This window comes from Dipodomys ordii, unplaced genomic scaffold, assembly GCF_000151885.1.
Source record: "Dipodomys ordii isolate 6190 unplaced genomic scaffold, Dord_2.0 Scaffold15, whole genome shotgun sequence".
Lineage (NCBI taxonomy): Eukaryota > Metazoa > Chordata > Mammalia > Rodentia > Heteromyidae > Dipodomys > Dipodomys ordii.
Window position 1 is genome coordinate 14,746,200 of NW_012267231.1, and position 20,562 is coordinate 14,766,761.

At 40.9% G+C, this 20,562-nt stretch overlaps 1 protein-coding gene across 1 annotated transcript in view; it reads left to right on the forward strand.

Moving 5' to 3' along the window:
* Positions 1–18,087, forward strand: part of Arih1 (ariadne RBR E3 ubiquitin protein ligase 1) — a gene marked incomplete at its 5' end in the record, with an annotated part of 43,717 nt that extends 25,630 nt beyond the window's left edge. Inside the window, 5 exons of the mRNA XM_013012139.1 lie at positions 3,755–3,885; positions 7,069–7,126; positions 10,612–10,872; positions 12,898–13,010; positions 14,672–18,087. Coding sequence (XP_012867593.1) covers positions 3,755–3,885; positions 7,069–7,126; positions 10,612–10,872; positions 12,898–13,010; positions 14,672–14,756 — 648 coding nt within the window. The remainder of the gene's footprint in view (positions 1–3,754; positions 3,886–7,068; positions 7,127–10,611; positions 10,873–12,897; positions 13,011–14,671) is intronic.
* Between the last annotated feature and the right edge of the window lie 2,475 nt (positions 18,088–20,562).

Sequence of the window (20,562 nt, forward strand, 5' to 3'; positions counted from 1 at the left end):
TGGCTCAAGGCTAGCACTCTTACCACTTTGAACCACTGTTCCACTTCCAGTGTTCTGGGGTTAATTGGAGATAAGAATTTCACAGCCTTTCCTATCTGGCTGGCTTCAAACTGGGATCCTCAGATCTCAGCCTCCTGAGTAGCTAGGATTATAGGTGTGAGCCACCAGTGCCAAGCCAGTTATTAAATTTTTATTATGTAACTGAACTAAGTTTAACAAAATAATTTCTCCTAATCTGCTTCATATTTGACTTTTATTACTTATTAAATTACTTAACTCAGAAATAGAAGTTTTAGAGTAGCAAGTATGTCCACGTTTTTTTTTTTTTTTTTTGCCAGTCTTGAGGCTTGAACTAAGGGTCTGGGCACTGTCCCTGAACCTCTTTGTACTCAAGGCTAGTGCTTTTCCACTTGAGCCACAGCGCCATTTCCAACCTTTTCTGAGTAGTTTGTTGGTGACAATAATCTCACTGACTTACTTGCCCAGACTGGCTTTGAACCACGACCCTCAGATCTCAGCCCCTTGAATAGCTAGGATTACAAGTGTGAGTAGCCTGGCTTTATTTTTTGTTTTGAAGTACAATCATTGCTAATAGTAGTTTCAGAATTCAATCTCTTGCTGGGTGCCGGTGGCTTATGCTTGTAATCCTAGCTATTCAGGAGGCTGAGATCTGAGGATCACGGTTCAAAACCAGCAGGAAAACCTTTGAGACTTATCTCCAGTAAACCACCAGAAAACTGGAAGTGGTACTGTGGCTCAAGTGGTAGATGCTAGCCTTGAGCTGAAGAGTTCAGGGATGATGCCTAGGTCCAGAGTTCAAACCCCATGACTGACCAGAAAAAAGCAATCTCTTTATCACAACAAACAACTTCTTTGACTTCAGACTAGCAATATATAGTAGAAATACAATAGTAACAAATATTTGAATCCTAGTCTCTTAACAATGCATTCTATAAATATCTTTATTTGTTTAATTTGGTCTTAATACTATCTGTACACTTAAGTGACTTGAGTAACTTACCTATCAATACATCTCTCCCTCCTGGAAAGTATCAGCTTTCACAGTGAATCCTGCCCCATAAAATAGATGCCACATGGTTTGCGTTCTCTCTGTCTCTACCATCCAGCCATAATGCACAACATGCAGGAAAGCCTTTTAGAGTACACTGTGATGTCCAGAAGTAGTTAATTCTCTTGTTATTTTAATAGAAAATAAAAGTAATGTTTGGCAAGGGCAGCTTGGTTTTTGCTGTTTATTAAAAATTAACCTTCTGTACATTTATAGTTAGCTCTAAACCCCTTGCCACAGGTAGTTGACAGCAGAGCATTCAGGTTTATTTATTTTTATTACTATAATGGTGATGTACATAGGGGTTACAGTTACATAAATAAGGTGAGTTACATAAATAAGTTGTTAGTGAGAGACCTCATTTCAATCAGTAAGCCAGACACGGTGATGTACAACTGTGCTTCTACCTTTACAAGAAGAATAGAGAAGAAGGATCATGATCTAGGCCTGCCTAGGCAAGATTTTGAGGCCCTATTTAAAAAAAGCAAAAAGACATTTGGAAGCATGACTCAAGTGGGGGAGCTTCTTGCTTAGTAAGGAGCCTCTTGTGTAAGGGCCTGATTCAAACCCTAGTACTACCATATCAGCCTATTTAAAACCATTATAATTTATATTACAGAAAGTACACTCTGGAGTCTGGTGCTGGTAGCTCATGCCTGTAATCCTAGCTTCTCAGGAAGCTGAGTTCTGAAGATTGTATTTCAGAGCCAGCCTGGGCTGGACTTTTATCTCTAATTAACCACCAGAAAAGTGGAAGTGATACTGTGACTCAAAAAATAGTAGAGCACTAGCCTTGAGCAAAAGAGCTCAGGGACAGCGCCCAGACCCTTAGTTCAAGCCCCACGGTCAACAAAATAAAAGAAAGTACAATCTAGGAGTATATTTCACAAAGGTCAGGTCAGGTTATAGATTTCAGACTCAAATGAAACCACCCTTCCCCCCCAAAAAAAAGCTCTATGACTTACAGGGGGATTTGTTGGTCCTGGGCCCTGAACTTTTGGGTTTTGGATGGTATGGTCTACAAACTCCACTTTGGGCTTTTTGAGTAGTTAATTAGAGATAAGAGTCACAGGCTTTTCTGCCGAGGCTAGCTTTGAACCTTGATCCTCAGATCTTAGTCTCCTGAGTAATTAGAATTATAGGCATGAGTCACTGGTGCCAGGTTGTTTATAGTTTTAATAAATTATAATGAATAAGATTGGGTTTTTTATACTCAGAAGCAAAAAAACAAAACTTGCAGAGCAGGCTTTCACTTACCATTGGAGTGGGAGAAACCTGCATATTATGATGTCTGTAGCATAGTAGTTAAGGAGGCACAATGAAAAAAAAATTTAAAGTGGAGGTATTTGACCAAATTAAAGCTAGGAGAGTCAGCTTCTGCCTGCCTGCCTCACTCAGGATGCCCACGTACTTGAGTATGGTTTCATGTGACCTAAAACGAGTTTATTTCTTTTCCTATAGTTTATTCATCTGACAAACGAGGGGAAGAGTAGCATTACTATAAGGATTATAAATTGATGTACATAAAGCACTGAGAAGTATTCCATATCTAGATGAAACTAGAAAGTATTTCTATGTGAACAAAACACTTTATATTCCACAGTACCACTACTTTTTTTTTTGTGCCAGTCTTGGGGCTTGAAGTCAGGGCCTAGGCACTGTCCTGAGCTCTTTTGTTCAAGTTAGCACTCTATCACTTGAGCTCTCTACTTCTGGCTTTTTCTGTTACGTGGTATTGAGGAATTGAACCCAGGGTTTGGTTTTTTGGTTTTTTGGTTCTGGTCCTGGGGCCTGAACTCTGGGCCTGGGCACTGTCCCTCAGCTCTTCAGCTCAAGGCTAGCGCTCTACCACTTGAGCCACAGTGCTACTTCCGGCTTTTTTCTTTTTGCTTATGTGGTGCTGAGGAATCGGACCCAGGGCCTCAGGCATGCAAGGCAAGCACTCTACCACTGAGCCACCTTCCCAGCCCGAACCCAGGGTTTTATGTATGCTAGGTAACTACTCTACCATTAAACCTCATTCCCAGCCTTAAACAGTTACATTTGGATGTAACTCAGTGGTAAAGTGCTTGCCTAGCATGTGCAAGACCCTGGCTTCATTTCTCAGCACTGAGTGGCTATGAGGGTGGCGGACACCTACCTTAAAGCAGGCTCTGTGCTGCATCCCTGTAATCACAGCATTCCAGTCCAAATCAGGATGGTCTATAGTTCCAAGTCAGTCTGGACTTCATAGGAAACCTTGGTCAAAAAGCTGCATAAGCCTGGCGCGGTGGCTCACGCCTATAATCCTAGCTACTGCAATCTGAGGATTGCAGTTCAAAGCCAGCCCGGGCAGGAAAATCTGTGAGACTCTTATCTCCAATAAACCACCAGAAAACTGGAAGTGGTGCTGTGTCTCAAGTGGGGAGAGCACTCAGTCTTGAACTGAAGAGCCTAAGGACAGTGCCCAGACCCCCTAGTTCAAGCCCCATGACTACTCCCCACCTATAAAAAGCTGTTTTTAAAAAGTTCCTTAGTTATTATACATCTTATAAGCTGGTAATAGTGGTCATGGCTCATTTTTTAAAGCACTTGTCTTTACATGTAAAACCTACAATTAAACCAGGTCTAGAACTGGCTTCTCCTCAGTGGTAGTAATACAACCTCATGTAGCATTGACACCAACTTTATAGTGTCTTTTCATAGGAATGTCCCAAATGCCATGTCACAATTGAGAAGGATGGCGGTTGTAACCACATGGTCTGTCGCAACCAGAACTGTAAAGCAGAGTTTTGCTGGGTGTGTCTTGGCCCTTGGGAACCACATGGATCTGCCTGGTAGGTTGGAGGATGGAAGAACATGTTCACATGGTATGATGTATGATGTGTGCCACATAAATGATCTTTCTACCTCAGTGAAAGTAGCCTTTGACTTGGGAACCAAATAATGTGATCAGTGTCATTAGAAAAATACAAACAGGTATCCACACAGAGAGAGGGTTTGTTAGACATATTTAACAGAGGTAACAATTGACATGAATTTTTAAGAAGATCTGAGATTCCATTTGTTGAAAAAGCATTAAGAAGTGTATTTAGAGCAAAATGAGGACCATGAACAGAGAGAGTGCTGTGAAAATGCAGTACATGTTCAGTTGCATTGCTTACCATGTCTCTCTCTCTCTTTTTTTTTTTGGGGTCCGGTCATGGGGCCTGAACTCTGGGCCTGGGCGCTGTCCCTCAGCTCTTCAGCTCAAGGCTAGCGCTCTACCACTTGAGCCACCTTCCCAGCCCTACCATGTCTCTTAAGTGAGAGCTGTCAACTAAAGTCTCTGGAAGCCAACCTGTTTTTGTCTTTTTGTCTGTTACTTCCGTTAGCCTGGATACCATTCAATAGCAGTTTTCTCTTCTGTGCTTTATTTAAGTCATTTCCAGATTCCTATAATGTTAATGATGTGTCACTAGTTACTTATACTGTATGATGACAAAGAAAAATGTCTATATGTGTTCAACATAGATGCTTTATTTCCAGAAAAAAAAATTTTTTTTTTGGGGGGGGGGAGGGAGCTGTGGAGCTTAAATGCAGGGCCTGGATGCTATGCCTGATCTCTTTTTTGCTCAAGTCTAGTGCTCTATTACTTTGAGCCACAGCTCCACTTCCAGTGTTCTGATGTTAAGAGTCTCACAGACTTTCTTGCCTGGGCTGGCTTTTGAATCCCAATTCTCAGATGTCAGCTCTCTTGAGTATTTAAGATTATAGGCATGAGCCACCAGTACTGGCTCCAGATCTTTTTTTTCCAAACTGATTGAATACAAATTGTTAACTGTTTCAACACTGTTGTATCTTAAATATGCATATATACTTTTGTTGCATGCTTATTTTTTATTTCGGAGAATTCAAGTTTATGGTTAAGTGTTGAAAAATGGGAGCTAGCATTTTCTGATAAAAGTTAAATGTTTCTGAGTGTTATAATATGGCCCATTTTACTAATTTGTGTTACTTATTTCCTAGTGGTATTTGACACTGGCAAATTGTGGTGAATAGGAAGAAAGTTATGAAAGGGAATAGTTGATGTATTATTTTTAAAGTATTTTCAGAGGGAGAGGCATGGTTTGACATTCTTTAGAAGAGAAGTTTCTGTATTATGTATTTTACATAGTCTCATAATTCTGATGCCTGATAGAACATGAATAGGGGAAGGAAGAGATTGTAGATTCAAGATGTGATGCAGAGATTGTGAATTTAGGACAATGAAATGTCTTTTAGTTTCATTGGGATTTTCACAAAGTAGCATAGTGAGGAATGACCTCTGAAATTATTTCTGAGATTAAATTTTTGTTAAGTGGGGCTGGGAATGTGGCTCAGTGGTAGAGTGCTTGCCTAGCATGCATGAAGCCCTAGGTTCAATTCCTCATTACCACATAAACAAAAAAGGCTGGAAGTGGCACTGTGGCTCCTAGTGTTGAGCAAAAGAAGTTCAGGGACAGTGGCCAGGCTCTGAGTTCAAGCCCTAGGACTGGGGGGGAAAGAAAAAAAGTGAGCAAAAGAACTGAGGAGAAGGTTATTTGAGCTTTAGCTAGATTGTCTAGATTTTAAGAAGGCAACCTGGAGAATTTAAGTGTTGCCAGAAGCCAATAAATTCACCATGTGCTTTTGTAAACAAGCTTACTGAAGCATCCCTCCTTCTGGAGGACAAGAAGGAGATGGGAATATATTGTGTGGAGAGAAGAGAAAAAGGACTTACATAGTCTGTAAAATCACAACTCAGATTTTAAATGAGGTGGAACTGTTTGTGGCTGAGGCATTAAATATAAGCAGAGTATTTGGAGTGGATTGATTGACTGGAGAACACAATGGATTTGCACCTTCCTTTAGGAATACTTTAAAAACTTGCTAAAGGATGTTTTCATATAGACTGCTTTATTGGTCTGTTTTACTGATACTTACTTGAATTAGCGTAAGGACAGTATATTTTAGGGTTAAATCAAATGGAAGAATCAAATACATGTACGATAACTTGGGAGTCGTTGTTTGCTGTAGTAGAGCACCTGTTCAGCACGTGAATCTGAGGCTAAGTCTGTAGTACTACCACAAATCCCAAAACATTTGGCAAGTTGCAACAGCAGCTCCAGTTTAACAGTTTAAATTTCAAACTATTTCTTTAGATCTAAAATTAAAAGCTCATTGTGGAAAGATTTTGAAGAAAGGCACACAATCGTGGGAAAAGTGTTAAGAGCATGAGCTTCAGTTGTTCAAGAGGCCTGAGTTTAATTTACCTCACTTACCAACTCCTATTTACCCCATTTTCAAAATGATGATGATAATAGACATGTCAGAAGGTGTTTGAGACCATGTGGCCATACATTCAAGTCCTTTGGAAGCGCTTAGCAGTAATAAGGACCAAGGAAATGGCTGGTTTTACTCCTCTTGTGTGACCTCGCTAGTCATGTTCCTTATTCCTCCATTTTTGTATCATTCAATGTTCAGTAACAACAAACTAATAGCATGTAAATCACATCACAACAACTAGTATAGACTAGATTTTCAGCTCATGGTTCTCTTTTGCTTAGAGAACCAAGACATAAGATGAGTAATAGGAATAATAGGCCTGAGTAACACATGGCCTATGACATTAGATTCTTTTCTTCAAAAAGTGAGAAGGTTGAACTACGTAGACAGTAAATGGTAGTTCTAGAATGAGCTTTTTGGGGGGAAGAGGTTAGTCACGGGGGAACAGTGCTTTCTATTGAGTGTAGGTAAGCTGATTGGCGTGGTGGGCAATTTCCTATTAACTTGCTAAAGAATTGATCCATTATTAAAGAGGAGAGTCAAGTGCCTAGGTGTGGACTAGATGCAACACCCCAGTTCATTTCTCTTTAACAGTAGAACACTGGATGTTTTAATGTCTTAGTCTATTATAAAATGCAGTGTTGTAGATAATGTCTAAATTCAGGTTAAATGTTCTGCTTCACTTTATTTTCATTGGCTTATGGTTTTATGGAATCTCTTAATTTTTCTGTAAGGTACAACTGTAACCGTTATAATGAGGATGATGCAAAGGCAGCAAGAGATGCACAGGAGGTGAGTACACTTACTATAGAGTAATAATGGAATTGAATACTGGGTAACTATTTGTATTTTGAAAGGGGATCTTATCCAACGTGTTTATCAAGAGCAGTGTATTTTGTTTTGCTCTAGTGTTGTTTGGAGCCAGAGTCTTAATGGCTCAGTCTGGCCACAAACTCATGATGTTCCTGCCTCTGCCTCCTGAATGTTGATATTACAGGCTGTGCTACTACAGTCCACCATATCCACCATAAGAGAATTCTTATTTGTTTGCTTTCTTATATTTATGCTACTTGTGTTAAATATTTTCAGGGTTCAGTGTGTCATGGTATCAACATTCACCCCCATCACTCAGAAAAGAGCAGAAAATAGCAACTGGTAGATGGGTGCCCTACTGCTGTGTCTAGGCAATATGTCACTTTTAATTTGTTTTCTTTTGACCCCATTGTTTATGATGAAGTTTTCTTGATTATAGGTGAACTGATTTAAACAGATTATATGAGGAGCTGGGATATTTCCTGTTGTGGAATAAGGAAATCACTTACCGGGGATTCAAATACTAGTGTGGAATAACCTTGTTTAACACTTGTGGTTCCTTCAGTAGGTAATTCTATTGAAATTGTAGAACTCTGGAATTTTAATAGTTCTTCATTTCCTGTGCTAATCGAAATTCCTTGAGAAACAAGAAGTATTCTTTTCAAATGGTTCCCACAGCTGGGCTACAATCCAAAACATGGCTTGCATCTGTTTGTTACTGATTTTTGCTTTTTTGTAGCTATTGTTGGTTTTAAAGGGAAAGCAGTACAGGGGATTGAACTCAGAGATTCCCACTTGCCTGGGCAGGCACTTTTATCAGTTAAGCCACATCTCCATCTCCTTTTACCTTGGTTATTTTCAAGATCAAGTTTTGCTTTATGCCCAGACTGGCCTGGGCTGTGACTCACTGGCATGTGCCTCCTGCACCCAGCCATGTGCTACCTTTCTAGCTAGAATAACAAGTTTGCACCAATGTGTCCAGAAATTGGTTGATAGTGTCTGTGAGAATTTCTTTTGGCTGTCCTTGAAACATGAAAACCCCTGCTTTCCACCTCTACCTAACTTGGATTATACATTTGAGCTATCATTTCTGGCCTATTGTGTTATTTTTTAACATTTTAAAAAAATTCGTTTGTAGGGGCTGGGAAGTTGGCTCAGTGGTAGAGCGCTTGCCTTGCATGCCTGAGGCCCTGGGTTCGATTCCTCAGCACCACATAAGCAAAAAGAAAAAAAGCCGGAAGTGGCGCTGTGGCTCAAGTGGTAGAGCACTAGCCTTGAGCTGAAGAGCTGAGGGACAGCGCCCAGGCCCAGAGTTCAGGCCCCACGAGCGGACCCAAAAAAAAAAAAAAAATTCGTTTGTAGGCTGGCTACTGTAAGACATGCCTGTAATCCTAGCATGTAGGAAACTGAGGCAGGAGGATTAGGACTTCAAGGCCAACCTTGATTTCAGACCGAGTCAGGCTTTCCATAATGAGACCCTATTTAACATTTCTGATCTGGGTGTTCGTGAGTCCTATCTGTAATCCTATTTGGAAGGCTAAGGTAGAGTTGTAGGTTGAAGACTGGCTTGAAAATAAGGATTTATGGACTCATCAATTGATAGCTGGAAATGCTGGGATAAACTTAAGATTACTAGCCTTTAATCCTTGCCGTTTGGCCCGTGTAGATCAGGGGATCACAGTTCAAGGCCAGCCCAGGCAAAAATGTTTACTAGACTATTTCCAGAATAGTCACCAAAAGGCCAAGTTGGGTCAGGCACCAGGGAGGGGCTGATGCCTATAATTCTAGCTACTGAGGAGGCTGAGAGAGATCTGAGGGTCATGGTTCAAAGCCAACCCTGATAAATTTGTGAGACATCACCAATTATCAAAAAGCCAGAGCAGGAGGCCCGAGTAAGACTCTGACTTCAAACTCAAGGTCCCTGTTCTCTTCTCCCCTCCTCCATCTCTCCAAGAAAAAAAGTGAGATTCCATTTCAACCCATGGCTGGCTAAGGTTACATGCCTCTTCTGACCAGTGACTCAGGAAAGCACAGAATTGCAGCCCAGGCAGACCCCAGCTGGTACTGGTGTTTTAACTCAGAGCCTTGTGCTTTCTGGGCATGTACTCTATTGCTGAGCCACACCTCCAGCCCTTTTTTCACTGCTTATTTTTCAGATAGGTTTCGCTTCCTGCCTGGGCACATGCCTGGACCACAATATGACAGGTGTGCACCACCAAACTCAGCTTCTTTCCATTGAAATAGAATCTTAAACTTTTCTGTCTGGTTTTACCTGGCACTGTCTGTCTGTCCCTGCTTCTTGCTTGGTCTTTGTCACCACTTGTCTATTTTGGTAGCCACTAACTGGATGTGACTACTAAGCACTTAGGAATTGAATTTCATGTTTTAAGTTTAAATGGCTTATGGCTGCTAGATTGAAAAAGTGAGCAGAGCAGTATTAAAAGATAGCTGTGGATATGTTTATCCTTTATTTTATCCTCATTTCTGTGCTATTTCATTAATAAGTACATCAACTTGTGTGTATGTGTGTGTGTGTGAGTGCACACATACATGCACACATGTGCCAGTACTGGGACGTGAACTCAAAGCCCAGGCACAGTTCTTTAGCTCTTTCCCTCAAAACTAGTGCTCTACCACTTGAGCCACATCTGTACTTCCAGCTTTTGATAGTTAATTGGAGATAAGAGGCTATGGACTGCCTGGGCTGTCTTTGAATCCTGATCCTCAGATCTCAGGCTCCTAGTAGCTAGGATTCCAGGTGTGAGCCACTGGGCTAGTACATCAACTTTTAAATTACTGTTTATTTGCCAGATGCCATCTGTACACGCTTATGGGTACAATGTAATGTTCTGGTATATGTATACATGTGAATGATTAAATGAAGACAATTTTGTCAGTTCTGCCCTTTACTAATCTATCTTTTTGTTAATGATGGGACATTTTAAATTTATTCTTTTTATTTTATAAAAATTTTTGTTGTATAATCTCAAAACTTAGTTCTTCTTATCTGACTAGCACTGTACCCTTGGATCAAGAATTCCTTGACCCATCCTCATTTCCTCCCTCCTTTTTAAGGCTGAGTAATATTCCATTGCAATATATATTTATCTTTCATTGATGGAATCTTAGGATGCTCTATATCTTGACTGTTATGAACAGTGTTGAATGAATTATTCAAAATACTATCTTAGTTCTTTTGGCTAAAGTGATTGCCAGATTATATACCTAGTTTTGTTTTTTGAAGGGCTTCCTCCCATTTTCTGTAATGATTTTATTCCCACCAGCAAAGTACAGGAATTACTTTACCCCATTTCCTCATCTACACCTGTTATTGTTCCTCTTTTTGATGGAAGGCAGTTCTAAGAAATGGGCGGCACTATCTCATTGTGGTTTAACTTGATATCAGCTTTTGTGCATGGTACATATTACAGTTATGTGACCTTTATTTTTCTGACTGGGTGCAGCGGTCCCGGGCTGCCCTACAGAGGTACCTGTTCTACTGTAATCGCTACATGAACCACATGCAGAGTCTGCGTTTTGAGCACAAGCTGTATGCTCAGGTGAAGCAAAAGATGGAGGAGATGCAGCAACACAATATGTCCTGGATTGAGGTGCAGTTCCTGAAGAAAGCCGTCGATGTCCTCTGCCAGTGTCGTGCCACACTCATGTACACTTATGTCTTCGCTTTCTACCTCAAAAAGAATAACCAGTCCATTATCTTTGAGGTAGGATAGTTCCTCCTTAGGGAAATAACCACTTTGGTCTTCTGTACATGAGATATATAGAAATAGTTTTAGACCATCTTCACTGGTTCAGAAAATATGGGACAGCTGGGCACAGGTGGCTCATGCCTGGAATCCTAACTACTCAGAAGGCTGAGATCTGAGGATCACAGTTCAAAGCCAGCACAGACAAGAAAAGCCATGAAACTCTTAACTCCAATAAAGTGGCGCTGTGGCTCAAGTGGTAGAGTGCTAGCCTTGAGCTGAAGAGCTGAGCGAGCGACAACGCTCAGGCCCAGAGTTCAAGCCTCCTGACTACAAAACAAAAGAAAATATGAGACAAACATAGTACTTCTTAGGAAGATATGAAATTTATTTTTCCTACTAAACTGCATTCAGATATGTGATGTTTCTCCAAGCTCTGGAATCATCCCTAGACTTGAAGTTGTTATCTAGTTAGTTCTGTTAACCCAAGCAAATTATTCAGCCTCATCTCTCTGCCCCCCCCCCCTTGTTTTTAATGTGAAAATCTTAACTTTTTAGGATCTTACAAGGTTTAAGTGAGACAATCCATATACATTGCTTATACCTCATTGGGCACCTCCTAAGTTCTTAATAAAAATCTTTTATCTGACAAAACTAACCCATGCTATTAAAAGGTAATGTGGTTGCTACCTTTGGTAAAATAGTGATGATTAAAAAGGGGCTTTTGGTGGCAAATTATTTTCTAGTAAAGTAGATTTAAATGTTTTAAGTGCTAGGGTTAAAATTCTGACATCCATAGAGAAGTAGACAGTAGAGCTTAGTAGCAGTTGGAAATGTAGGTGAATGACATGAACCCATCTGGCTACAAAAGGAGATAATGCCATGTGCAGATGCTGGCTACTGTAAAGGATACCATGTCCTTCAGTTTGTATTTAGCACACTCTGAATGAAGTAAGGTGTATTCATGCAATCAGGAAGAAGCTGCAGCCAGGTGTGAGCAAGAATAGGTTTTCCTTTTGTCTTCAATATTCTTTCAGTGGTAATAGATCAATCTTTAGTTCTTTTAACATTTTAAATACTCTAAAGAAAACCAGTCCTTTTTTGGGGGTTAGGCATGTATCTATCCTTCTATCCATATAGCAAACTCATTTTTAAAAATACATTTCAAAGTAAATTAAAGATAGTATAAGCATCCCTAAGAAATTCAGGACAAATGCTAACTAGACTTTAGTATTTGCTTATAATTGTTTTCCTTTGAGGCACATTTTACAAAATAAAAATGAAATGCACAAGTCTTAGCATGTGTAAGTATATGCCAGATTTTTTTTTTTTTTTTGGTCAGTCGTGGGGCTTGAACTCTGGGCTTGGGCGCTATCCCTGCACTCTTCAACTCAAGGCAAGCGCTCTACCACTGGAGCTACAGCACCACTTCCGGTTTTCTAGTGGTTTATTGGAGATAAGAATCTTACGGACTTTCCTGCCCGGGCTGGCTTTGAACTGTGATCCTCAGATCTTAGCCTCCTGAGTAGCTAGGATTACAGGCATGAGCCACCAGTGCCCGGCTGCCAGATATTATTTTTGTATTAGGGCTCGAACTCACTGGCTAGAATTTGTCCCCTAGTTGTTTTTTTTTTTTTTTTTTTTAATCAGTCATGGGGCTTGAACTCAGCCTGGGCACTGTCCCTCAGCTCTTCAGCCAAAGGCTAGCACTCTACCACTTGAGCCACAGCACCACTTCTGACTTTTTCTGCTTATGTGGTTCTGAGGAATTGAACCCAGGGCCTCATGAATGTAAGGCAAGCACTCTGCCACTGAGCCACCTTCCCTGCCCCCACTTCTGAGTTTTTACGGGAGTCTCATGGACTTTCCTGTCTGGGTTGGCTTTAAACCACAGTCCTCATACGAGAACCAGTCAGTTCTTACAGGTGAAAGCCACTGATAAAATTTGTTGTATCATTATTGAGCTTGATAACCATCTGAAAGATTATGTCATTTGATGTTTTCCTTGGAGTCAGAATTTACTCTCTATTCTTTTTCTTGCAGAATAACCAAGCAGATCTAGAGAATGCCACAGAGGTGCTTTCAGGGTACCTTGAGCGAGATATTTCCCAAGACTCTCTGCAGGATATAAAGCAGAAAGTACAAGATAAATACAGGTGAGATTTCCATGGTTGGTGGCAGAATTTCTTTCAGTAGTCTAGAATGACTTATGCTGAATGTCGGTGCAAAACTGGACTTAATAACCAGCAGTGAGCAGCCATGACTCTCAGGTAGTGGGGTAGCATTTGTAGAGGAGGAATGCTGCCATTACTGGGCTGGCTGACTCTGCTCAGTTTGAACTAGCTAGTTGCTACCTTGTGGGGGGATGGAGGTGCATGATTAGGGTTAGGACTAGGGGTGTTGCTAAGTGAGCTGTAAAAACTTATCTTTTAAAGAGTTTATGTTAGCTGGGTGCCAGTGGCCTCACGCCTGTAATCCTAGCTACCTCAGGAGGCTGAGATCTGAGTATCACGGTTGAAAGCCAGCCTGGGGAGCAAAATCTGTGAGATGCTTATCTCCAGTAAATCACCAGAAAACCAGAAATGGCATGTGGGCTCAAGTGGTAGAGCGCTAGCCTTGAGCTGAAGAACTGAGGGACAGCGCCCAGGCCCAGAGTTCAAGACCCTCAACTAACCAACCAAAAAAAAAAAAAAAATAAAAGAGTTTATGTTCATTTTAGAAAATCTCTAGTTGAGATTTACTCTGCTCTGTCAGTACTGGTGTTTCAAGATATGATAACTTTTTTTTTTTTTTTTTTGGGTCCGGTCGTGAGGCCTGAACTCTGGGCCTGGGCACTGTCCCTCAGCTCTTCAGCTCAAGGCTAGCGCTCTACCACCTGAGCCACAGCGCCACTTCCGGCTTTTTTCTTTTTGCTTATGTGGTGTTGAGGAATCGAACCCAGGGCCTCATGCATGCAAGGCAAGCGCTCTACCACTGAGCCACCTTCCCAGCCCAAGATATAACTTTTTAAGCCAAAGATGGAAAAATTTTTTCAACATAAACCCTCCCCCCAAGTTTTTTCCTTACAAACTTCAATATCTGTTAAGTTAGGGAGTTTGTAATGTATAGACATTTAGGTCTAACTAGTATTTTTACTTCTTTCCAATTATAGCTACTAGTAATAGCTTTTACTATTAACAAAGATTTTACAGATATGAATAGATGATATGAAACTGTTTATCTGTAGAACTGTGGGGTTGAATTATGCTTTCTGAGGTTCACCAGATTGTCTGCAATTAAATTCCGGGCAGACATGGGTCTTTTTTTTAGGTCAGTCGTGGGGCTAGATCTCTGGGCCTGGGCATTTTCCCTGTGGTCTTCAGCCACAGTACCACTTCTGGTTTTCTAGTGGTTTATTGGAGATAAGAGTCTCTCTGGCCAGGCTGGCTTTGAACCGTGATCCTCAGATCTCTCCTGAGTAGCTAGGATTACAGGTGTGAGCCACCAGCACCCAGCCGGACAGGGGTCTTTTTAGAACATTAGAAGCAGTGTGATAGTCTGTACATCTCATTCTGAAATTGTGTCTAGTAAAGGCAGTGCTTAGTTTCAAGTCTACATCAGCTAGCTTTTTGTTGTTGTTGTTGTTGTTGGTCATGTGGCTTGAACTCTGGGCCTGGGCACTGTCCCTCAGCTCTTCAGTTCAACACAAGTGCTCTACTGCTTGAGCCACAGCCCCACTTCCTGCATCAGTTAGCTTTAAAATGTAAGTAAATGCTTCCATTTCTTCTTACTGTTAATTGGAGGCTGCCAACAGGTTCTTTTTTTTCTTTGATTACAGATACTGTGAGAGTCGACGAAGGGTTTTATTACAGCATGTGCATGAAGGCTACGAAAAAGATCTGTGGGAGTACATTGAGGACTGAGAATGGCCCTGCATAAAATGAACTCTGAAAACTTTACCATCTAGAGTGCTCATGCAATTAAAACAAAACAAACACAAACACAAACAAGGAGGCACTAAGCCTGTTCTGACACTGCTGGTCTGTAGTGCCAGAATTCTGTTTTGTTAACGGAAAGTTTAAGTAAATTATATTGTAATAAAAAAGGTAGATAAACCATTGTACAACAGTATTCTAGGCCGCCAACAAAAGTGTGACAGACACACTAAAAGCCCTCCAACTTTAACTTGTAACGTAGCTTCATTTTCAAAGCTGACTCCTTTTTTTCTTTTTCTTTTTCCTCAGTGTAGCACAGTTAAAAGTTTCAAATAGCTCCTTGACACTATTCTTCACGTCCAAACCATTTGTTGTACTTTGGTCAAGGACCTCTTCCCCTTCCTCCTCTGTACATTCAGATGCACCCCCACACATAGGGTGACTCTTGTCATACCCAAAGAACAGGAGAGAGTGATAATTAGCTCCCCAGAAGGGAACTTCTTGGGAGGGAGAGGGTAAGCAGCAAGAGGATTAAATAAACAACACACATACACACACACACACACACACACATACACACACACACACACACCAAAACAAAAACAAAAAAAAAAACCTTTGTATATGACTTTTAAAACAAGAGGACAACACAGTATTTTTCAAAATTGTATATAGTGCATATGCATGGACAAAGCAAGCGTGGCACGTGTTTGCATAATGTTTAATTACAAAAAAATATTTATTCTTTAAAAGTCTTCAAGATTATGTCTATTTGCTGTGCATTTTCTTTCAGTTGGCTTTATCTCCCCAGGGTTGGGGTTGGGATGAAGACGTGCTTGTTTATTAACACCTCTGCAACACCTGACTGGAGTGCTTCAGTTTCCCCTTCCTGAGGTCACTCGCCCTTCCTGATTTTGGTATGTCTTTGGCCTGGCCATGGTCTGATCCTTGAATTTCCAGCTCTCGGGCAGGAAGAGGGAGAACAAGTTCCGAATAGATGCCATGGTCTGGTTTGTGCTCGAGGTGTTGGGTGATTTGTCTCTGACTTACCACCCCTCCCTGACTTCAGGCTCCACCCAGCCCTGAAGATCAGGTCACGAACACAGCTGTAGACTCCTGGCACTCCCCATGACCAGAGGAAGTGGTTCCTAATATCTTTTCCTGTTTTGTTTCCCCTTAATTGCTGCTTTGAGCCTTTTACGATTTTAGTTATGGCTCGTCCCATCCCTCCTTTTTATGTTAGGGTGTTGAATAGAATGTTTTTGCTTTAAATATAAATAAATAGCCATTTACTTAGTCTCAGATTGTGAATTTAAAATGGCGGATCCTTGTGTGTGTTGCAGTGGGCCCAGTGTGTGAAGACAAACACCCCCAGACCTGAAATTCCTGCACAGTGCATTTATGTAGAAATAGGACTTTGCTTCTTTTCTACTGTCAGCAAATAGAAAAACTATAATACATTTTAGCTGTGAAGCCCATTTTTATGAAATTTCTACTAAAAGCTATGTTAAAAGTAAAGGATGGTGGTGGTTTTATTAACTCTCTACCTGTTTAGGCCATTCTGGCTGTGATATTTTTCAACAGGTCAGGTTTCTTACAAAAGCGCAGAGTGAACTAGGCAAACTAGATCAAGTGGTATAACTACTAGATGCCAGTTTGGGCTGAGGACCTCTTTGTCTTCCTTTCACTGTCCTGTGCCTGGGGAGTGTTTACCATTTGTGAGGCAGCCTTGTCTGCTCTTGCATTTGTACATCTTATTACTCCATTGGGAAGTAGGTTCACTTTCCTCTGGCCTTTTGCCTAAGTTAGGCTTTGCTGAATAAACCCTACTTTTCCTTTTAGAAAAAGTTGTTAAATGAGATGTACTTGCAGCTGTTCTTTTCCCAGAAAACAAAAAACAAATAACAAAAAAAACCCTGAAAAACAAAACCAGTGAATGTTTGCTGAGTATGTTATGCTGCTTCCTGAACCACTTGTTGCTTTAGGGTCAACTCTGTCCCTTTCTTCCCCTTTTCCACCTCAGTGCAGACCTGAACTCAATGTCTGCTTCTTCCACATTTTCCCCTTTCTTTCCCCAAACTTCCATTTGACTTTTAATAGCTGTTCCAACCTAAATGACATTTATGAAATCTCAAGAGATTTTTTTTCCTGTTTTTTGTTTTTTGCTTTTAGATAGCGTGACTATTTCTTTCCCTGGTAACTTCGCAAAGCAGCCAGAGCTGTTATATACATGTTTGTGGTTCCCTTAAAATGCTTTATGTGATGTTTCAACATGCACCGGTTAACTTTGCAGTATCTAGGTTTGAATATTCTCAGTCCCCCTTCCAAGCTCCCCTGGCATCACAACAGGTGTCCAGCAACAGTGTGTGCACTTGGTAGTATCAGCGCCACCCAAGAGGGACTGTTCTTTCCAGGGATGGGTTCTAGTTTCAGTGTTGGCCAGTGACCTGAGGGGATTGCCCTGCTGGATGCATTCCCTAGTTTGTGTGGATCAAGGTGGCCTGGCCTTTTCAGCTACTTCTAAGCTTTTAACAGCTTTCTCCATATTTGACAAGAGTTCCTGGAGTTAATTTCTTTTGTTGTTTATAGCTTCAGTGCCCCCCAGCTGGGATAGGCAAGCCATATTGTATGACAGCTTCCCTATTTCACCTACGTTATGCCTACCTGAGGGCTCTGTTCACAGGAAGCACTGGTGTCTCCCTGCCGTTCTGAGGTCAGTCACGTTGCCTTTTGCAAAGTGCATGTTTGATTTGATCCATTCATTGAACATTGAATCGTTTTCAGTGATTTACAATAAAACTTTGATCCAAAGCTCAGGACACAAACCATAATGATAAAATGGTGTAGCGTATAATGTCATCAGACTCAATTCTGTGTAATTTTCTGTGACCCAGATTATATGTGTTCTATGTGTGTTTAAATAAATATATTAAATACACTTGTACACACACACACATACATACATAACAGATCCAAGACTTCACTGACTTGATTTGAAATGGTTGAATCTGTAATGTAATGTGGTTCAGTTGTGATTCTGGAACTGAGATTTAGTACAAATACAGAAGCAGACTTGTCACATCCTTTAGTTACACATCCTGGTACAGAGCACTTGGGGGATGGGATGGGGTGGGTTGGTGAGACAATCAGATGATTGGTGAATTGATGAAAATGCTCCTAGCCCTGTAATGTTGTGCATAGAGCACCTGTGCTGTGGAAATGACTGTTCTTAGATTTTCATTGTAACTGGACTGTTCAGGTTGCCCACAGGGAAAGAACATTCCTAATTCTAATAAAATAAACTTTTATTTTGTTATTCCATTAGTTACTTACATTTATTTTTACAGTTGGAAAAATAGAACTTTTAGGTGGCTAACAGTCGTCTGTATGTAGGTACCTTATTCACTGTTCCTGCTTAATGGGAAATATTGGGACTTGGTTCATTTTCTTTGCAGGGATCTGTGAATGAGACCATCCCCGACATTTAGCTTGGTCAATGAAACCATCAGAATTTGTTCTAGAAGTTTTCCAATTTCTGTGTCTTGAACTTTGACTTTAATTGGCTGGTTATATTTTTAACTCTTGGCTATTCAGCAGGCCTTTGAAAGTCAGTTTTGTTTATTCTTTAAATTGAAAGTTATTCTTACCTCAAAACTGATTACTTCCATTTAGCTCACTCTTTATTTTTTATTGTTTTGGGGTCCGGTTGTGGGCCTGAACTCTGGGCCTGGGCACTGTCCCTCAGCTCTTCAGCTTAAGGCTAGCGCTCTACCACTTGAGCCACAGTGCCACTTTCGGCTTTTTTCCTTTTTGCTTATATGGTGCTGGGGAATTGAACCCAGGGCCTCATGCATGCAAGGCAAGCGCTCTACCACTGAGCCACCTTCCCAGCCCCTAGCTCACTCTTTAGTTGATTTGCCCCATCATAATAAAGGAAGAGTTATCTAGTTGGAGATGTTCATTGTGTTATAGCCGAGTCAAGATTTTTGGACAATTTAATTTGGTCTTATTGGCCCTATAATTAAGAGAATTCATTTGTCACTTTCATCTCCAAAGTACTTGAGCTTACATTATACTCTAAAACAAATGGTGTAAATTGCTTTTTCATAAGGAGAGAAGATAAAGCTCAGTGAGGTCAAATAACTTGCCCACAGTTTTTACATTGTTCTATGTGGGACTAGAACATTGGACTACCTCTGTATAATATTCCTAGTATAGTCTAAGAATGACCTAGCATTCAGGACTCAGAATGGTGGTTCTTAGATTGCATAAAACCTGTATCGGTGCTCCATTTAACTCATGATGCTATATACTATTCCTGATCCTAGATCCTATACCTGATAATATATACTTTAATTTGTTGCAACTAATTGTTAGAAAGCAGCCATAAATAGAGTAGCCCTTCCCATCTGGCACATGAGAGATGTCAGTCTTTACTACAAGGTAGTTGATGATAAAGTGTTCAGTTGACTAGTTTGTAGAAGTTGAGCTGTATTTCCTGTGTAAAGAATTTGGGCTAGTCTACTGGATCTTGGTACAGGATTTGATAACTGAAAATGCAAAGAACAGGAGATTACATTTGTCTTTAGCATTTATCTTGGAACTGAATGAACTTTTTTTTTTTTTTAAGAAGGTAATGTACTCTAGTGAGGGTTTCCTTCAGAAACAGGAAGATGTGTAGGCCCTTGAGATTTTGTTTTTCATATTTTATTGTGGATCGGTTGTATGTTGTATAAGAGATTTGCTTCCATTCTCATTCATTTCAGGTGAAGTAGACAGCTCTGAAATGCCTTGTACTGCCTACTATAGGAGTAAACAGGCAACTTTTTTTTCCTTGTGGAAATTTTGTTTGTTTTGGTTGGTCATAGCTCTTGGAACTCAGGGCCTGGGTGCTGCCCCTAAGTTCTTTCACTCAAGGCTAGTGCTCTACCACTTTGATCCACAGCTTCACTTCAATTTTTGAGGTGGTTAATTGGAGATAAGTCTCATGGCCTTTTCTAGCCAGATGTGACTTTTTTTTGAACCATAGTACTGAGATCTCAGCCTGCTGAGTAGCTAGAATAACAGTTGTGAGCCACTGTGGAAATTTTTTAAGGCAGCTGCCCATTCTTTAAGAATTAGCATTTAGAATGGAAAAGCATGAGATTCTTGTGAAGAGCTGATGTTTGGGGAGAAGAGGCATAGATATTAGTACTTTAGACCCATAATCACAGGTTGTAAGTGGCAGTTGTAACAATGCCAAAACTAGCCTTCCTCCCACAGTCGCTCTGGGGGCCAAGCCCCAAATGTTGTAGATCAGCCATGTAAATAGGGGGAAGCTGTCCTGTTCCAGGTGGACTCTGAGGAAGTGTTTCAGACTGATGCTGTGAGAGCAAGTTACACATTGAGTATGTAGCAGGGCAAGCTCGTCTCATCTGTGTGCATTCTATCATGCCATGTTGTCTGTTCATAGGACCCTTGTGAGGATCCAAAAAAGCCCCAAACTGATGGGAAGATAAAATCTAGTTGTTGAACAATATGCCCACCAGTGCCAACTTGGGCAAGAAATAGACATACCAGGCTATACTCCCAAAGACAGGATGAGACTGAACCTGGGAACAAGAAAGTCATTCCTAATTCCTGATGGCATTATCAGCCATCAGTTCATCAGCACCATTCTTTTTTCTTTTTTGGGGGGGGTGGGTCCAGTTGTGGGGCCTGAACTCTGGGCTTGGGCGCTGTCCCTCAGCTCTTCAGCTCAAGGCTAGTGCTCTACCACTTGAGCCACAGCGCCACTTCCGGCTTTTTTCTTTTT